This window comes from Lampris incognitus, chromosome 2, assembly GCF_029633865.1.
Source record: "Lampris incognitus isolate fLamInc1 chromosome 2, fLamInc1.hap2, whole genome shotgun sequence".
In the NCBI taxonomy this organism is placed as follows: Eukaryota; Metazoa; Chordata; class Actinopteri; order Lampriformes; family Lampridae; genus Lampris; species Lampris incognitus.
Genome location: NC_079212.1, coordinates 8,531,154 through 8,536,153, shown reverse-complemented (window position 1 = coordinate 8,536,153; position 5,000 = coordinate 8,531,154). Strand labels below are relative to the sequence as shown.

General features: G+C 56.0%; 1 protein-coding gene and 1 long non-coding RNA gene across 2 annotated transcripts in view; both read right to left on the bottom strand.

Annotated features, from left to right (window-relative positions):
* The window catches only part of LOC130106586 (uncharacterized), an 8,887-nt gene extending 7,574 nt beyond the window's left edge, over positions 1-1,313 (bottom strand). The window contains exon 1 of the long non-coding RNA XR_008809744.1: positions 823-1,313. This is a non-coding gene — a long non-coding RNA (uncharacterized LOC130106586). The remainder of the gene's footprint in view (positions 1-822) is intronic.
* A 776-nt stretch (positions 1,314-2,089) lies between these two features.
* LOC130106585 (potassium voltage-gated channel subfamily A member 3) lies at positions 2,090-3,799 on the bottom strand. The gene has a single exon (XM_056272741.1). The coding sequence runs from the start codon at positions 3,656-3,658 to the stop codon at positions 2,090-2,092; it is 1,569 nt and encodes a 522-aa protein (XP_056128716.1). The 5' UTR covers positions 3,659-3,799.
* Positions 3,800-5,000: the final 1,201 nt, after the last annotated feature.

The following is a 5,000-nucleotide window of genomic DNA, read 5'->3' as shown; positions in this document are numbered from 1 at the left end:
AGCAGGACCACATGCAGGCTGCGGCCATGGGACTCAGTAGCCCAACTGGTTCGGGTTTGCATCACAGGAAAATAAATCAAATGGTCTCAAACCGTCGACAAAACGGAAGTGTACGTGATATTTTTGAATTGTAAAGATTCAGCCGATATATATATCTAAAAAATATATATATAATTGGAGTGACAGGGCTTGTGCACATTACGGCAAAACTCCAGCAGGACACTCCCAGTGTCAGTAGGGAAGGAGCACCACTGGGGGGCAGCACTGAGGGCCAGAGCAGCGGGCTGAATGGTCTCCGTGGCCGCTCTTCACTTCACAAAGTCAGTTGAAGGTTAAAGACTAGTGCAAGGAGGAGCACGCCGCACACGCACACGCACACGCACACACTCACACATCCACACACTCTTGCCTTTGTGGTGGCGGGAAGTCGGTGGGTAATTGTGACTCCTCTCACGTGACTGCTATGAGTTATTTACTGTCCCCTGCTGACATTAAGTCAGTAGAAATAATGGCGTTCATAAAATTAAAAGAAACAGGGGTAAGAAGCATGACGTCATGGACCTAACGTTGACCTGCCCATAAAACCATGGAGCTCGCGTGATTAAAATAGGGGGGCCATTATCCTGGGAGGCGGCCATTCTCCGGATTAGACTGGGGGGGGGGGGCAAGTCAGCGATACGCAGGTTACCTGGACTGGGGGAGGGTCGTGAAACGTTATAAATCTATCAACCGTAAAACAAGACACGGTTTATGTGTCAGGAGGAGACGTATCAGTGCCGGACCGAGAACCCGCCCACTCAAATAAACGTTCTGGAAACTCACCAGTTTGGCCGGCGGGGGAACAGTGTCCTCTGCTGGACACTCAGGGTAGCGCAGCCACGACAGCCAGGCCCCGTGTACTCCCGGCCCATTCATAATTCCTCTCCTCCGGCTCGTCCGTTCTCCGCGTCTCCCTCCCGCTGTGCCTGGTTTCGCTCTTGGGGAGGGGGAGGGGGGGGGGCTTTGAGGATGTGTTTCAGACTCCTCTCCGTCTCATTGGTTACCGCGCCACAGTCGAAGCCTTTTGGCGCGACAACAGCGCGGCTTTGCGTGCAGCATGGCGCCTGCATTTCACGCGTGCACGCGTGGTAGTTTTGTTTTTTTGTTTCTGCACGAGGATCCTTTCCGAGACCGCCGTCTTCAGCCTCCAAGCCACCGGGAGGGTTACTGTGGAAACAGGGATTCCATGGCAACGGTGACAGGCGTAACCGAGGAAACGACCGTCGCCATGGAGACAGCGCCACAGCGGGCGACATATGCGAGGCATCCGGGGAGAGAAGCGTCCGTCTTCAGGTGTCCGCGTGTGCGCGCGAGACAATAAACGAGTTCGGGCGAAACGGAAGTGCTGCTCCGTGGAGATAGTCTTTATGAAGGAGTCGCGGGAGGTCACTTCTTATTACGCCGTAGCATTAACGCACGGCGAAGGCGACGCACAGCACGGCCAAACAGAGAGAACGCCGGCTGACGTCACCCGCGGCGTCTAAACACGTGCACACACATTTAACCGGACCGGAGTATTTACACATAAACTACGACTGACGAACTACGACTCGTATGACGCAGGTCGGTGCGGTGGGCGTCCTAGTAGTGTGCATGGTAGTCATCGTTCACATTTAGAAAGCGTCTATGCGCTGTCTGCGTGTGCGTGTGCGTGCGTGTGTGTGTGCCCGTTGTAGTACAATAACGTCTATTTTGACAATACACAACAGGTCGTTTCCCTCAGAAGAGCACGGAAAAATGTCACTAATACAGAAGAGAAGGCCTAACGCTTTAGGAGAGCCACCCCCACCCCCACCCATCCCACCCCCACCCCCCGTCTCTCTGAAGCCACAGCGACTGATGAATTCAGAGCATTACAATAAGACACTCTAGTTCTTTGAATGGAGCACAAGACAGTTTACAGTCTCTGAACACACTCAGGTTCAGTGCTCTGTCTGTCTGTCTGTCTGTCTGTCTGTCTGTCTGTCTGTCTGTCTGTCTGTCGCTACGTGTGAGGAGGGAGCCAGCTGTCGGCCCCGCCGCGTTCCGGGGCCGCGGGTTCACCGCACGTCTACACGTCAGTGAAGAGCTTTTTGTTGATATTCACGCAATTCTGCGAGTTGTTCTGGCCGGTGGTGAGGAAGTTGGGCTGCTGCTTGAAGGCGCTGTTCAGGCCGTGCTCCTCGATCACCATGTACTCGCTCTTGCTGAGCGAGGACGTGGAGCGGGTCTTCCTCAGCTCCTCGGTGTCCGCCAGGGGTTGGCAGCTGCCCACGTGGAGGTACTGCGCCTGCTCCTCGCCCTCCGTCTCGCGGTGGTAGAAGTAGTTGAAGTTGGAGACGATGACGGGCACGGGCAGGGCGATGGTCAGAACGCCCGCGATGGCGCACAGGGACCCCACAATCTTCCCCCCGATGGTGACGGGGTGCATGTCGCCGTAGCCCACCGTGGTCATGGTGACCACAGCCCACCAGAAGGCGTCGGGGATGCTGTTGAAACCGGAATCCGGGTCGTCGGCCTCCGCAAAGTAGACGGCGCTAGAGAAGAGGATGACCCCGATGAAGAGGAAGAAGATGAGCAGGCCCAGCTCGCGCATGCTGGCCTTCAGGGTCTGACCCAGGATCTGCAGACCCTTGGAGTGTCGCGAGAGTTTGAAGATGCGGAACACACGAACCAGCCGGATGACCCGCAGGATGGCGAGGGACATAGCCTGCTGGCCGTTGCCCTGTCTCTCCGCCAGCTCCGTCCCCAGGGTGATGAAATATGGGATGATGGCCACGATGTCGATGATGTTCATGATGTTTTTGGAGAAGGTGGCTTTGCTCGGGCACGCAAAGAAGCGCACCAGCAGTTCGAAGGAGAACCAGATGATACACAGGGTCTCCACCACAAAGAAGGGGTCCGAAAAGGGGCTGGTGAGGTACGCCAGCGTCCCGTTTACCACAGGCATGATGGTGATGGGGTCCCGGTTCTCATCCCTGAACTCCGGTAGCGTCTCCAGGCAGAAGATGACGATGGAGATGAGAATGACCAGGACGGACACGATGGCGATGCCCCGGGCGGGCCCGGAGCTCTCCGGGTATTCAAACAGCAGCCACACCTGTCTTTGGAACTCATTCTCTGGCAGTGGCCGCTCCTCCTCCTTGATGAAGCCCTCGTCCTCCCTGAACTTCTCCATGGCCTCCTCCCCGAGCTCATAGAAGCGGATCTCCTCAGAGAAAATGTCAATGGGTACATTGACAGGTCTCCGGATGCGGCCACCGGATTGGTAGTAATAAAGAATGGCGTCAAAGCTCGGTCGGTTCCGGTCGAAGAAGTACTCATTCCGAAGCGGGTCAAAGTACCTCATCCTCTTTTTGGGGTCTCCCAGTAAGGTCTCTGGAAACTGGGAGAGGGTCTTCAGCTGCGTCTCGAAGCGTAAGCCGGAGATGTTGATGACAACCCGCTCGCAGCACTCGTGGTCCGGTTCGTAGCGGTCCAGAGAGTGGTGGCCCGGCAGCGCCGCCGACTCCTCCAGCATGTTGTCACACGCTACCACTGTCATGACGTCAGCAGGCTCCGTCTCCAGGTGGGCGTGGTTCACCTGCAGGGCTCGGCTCGCGGTCGGCGGGACGGCTCGCAGCAGGCCCAGCTGGTCCATGCGCGCGTGTCGACACCGGGACGGACACGCGTGCGGGGGGCGGCGACCGCGCGCCCCCACCGCGAGTCCCGGTCAACCGCCGCCAAACCTCCGTCCGTCCGTCCGTCCGTCCGCTCAACCGGGTCTGTTTTATCACCCCGTCTCTCCCTCCGTCTCTCCTCCTCTCTACTGTGGGTTTACCCGCCCACCGGCGGAGCTCGGCGTTTATAAACGGGCGCTCCACCCGCCCACGGCGCGTGGCGCTGCCAACCTCTCCGATCGCCTCCGCCAATCCGCAAGTGGACCGATATAAACAAGAAGCAACAGACAGGGTGTCAATCACCGCTGTGGGCGGTCCCTCCCGCTCTATAGCTCTCACCCTCTCTCTCTCTCTCTCTCTCTCTCTCTCTCTCTCTTTGTTTTTGTCTATCTTTGTCTCTCTCTTTGTCTCTCCCTCTCTCTGTGTCTTTGTCTGTGTCTTTCTTTCGCTTTCTCCCTCTCTCTGTCTGTGTCTTTGTCTCTCTCTCGCTCTGTCTTTGTCTCTCTGTGTCTTTCGCTCTGTCTCCCTCTCTCTCGCTCTGTCTTTGTCTCCCTCTGTCTCCCTCTGTCTCGCCGTCTGGCGTCGTCTCTCTGTGTGGTGTGTAGGGAGGAGGGCTGTGTGGTTTGGGGGCTTGACTGTTTGTAACGGTATGTAACATGTAAAACTGAACAGCATGTGAGGATGGTGTTGAGGGTCTGATTGGGGTGGTGGTGGTGGTGGTGTGTGTGTGTGTGAGAGAGTGTGTGTGTGTGTTGGAGTAAGAGAGTGTGTGTGTGTGTGAGACAGTGTGTGTGTGTGTGTGTGTGAGAGAGAGAGTGTGTGTGTGTGTTGGAGTAAGAGAGAGAGTGTGTGTGTGTGTGTGTGTGTGTGTGTGAGACAGTGTGTGTGTGTGTGTGTGTGTGTGAGAGAGAGTGTGTGTGTGTGAGAGAGAGAGTGTGTGTGTGTGTGTGTGTGTGAGAGAGTGTGTGTGTGTGTGTGTGTGTGTGTGTGTGAGACAGTGTGTGTGTGTGTGAGAGAGAGTGTGTGTGTGTGTGAGAGAGAGTGTGTGTGTGTGTGTGTGTGAGAGAGAGAGTGTGTGTGTGTGTTGGAGTAAGAGAGAGAGAGGGTGTGTGTGTGTGTGTTGGAGTAAGAGAGAGAGTGTGTGTGTGTGTGTGTGTGTGAGAGAGAGAGAGTGTGTGTGTGTGTGTGTGTGAGAGAGAGAGAGAGAGAGAGAGAGAGAGAGAGAGAGAGAGAGAGGAGTGTGTGTGTGTGTGTGTTGGAGTAAGAGAGAGAGAGTGTGTGTGTGTGTGTGTGTGTGTGTGTGTGTGTGTGTGTGTGTTGGAG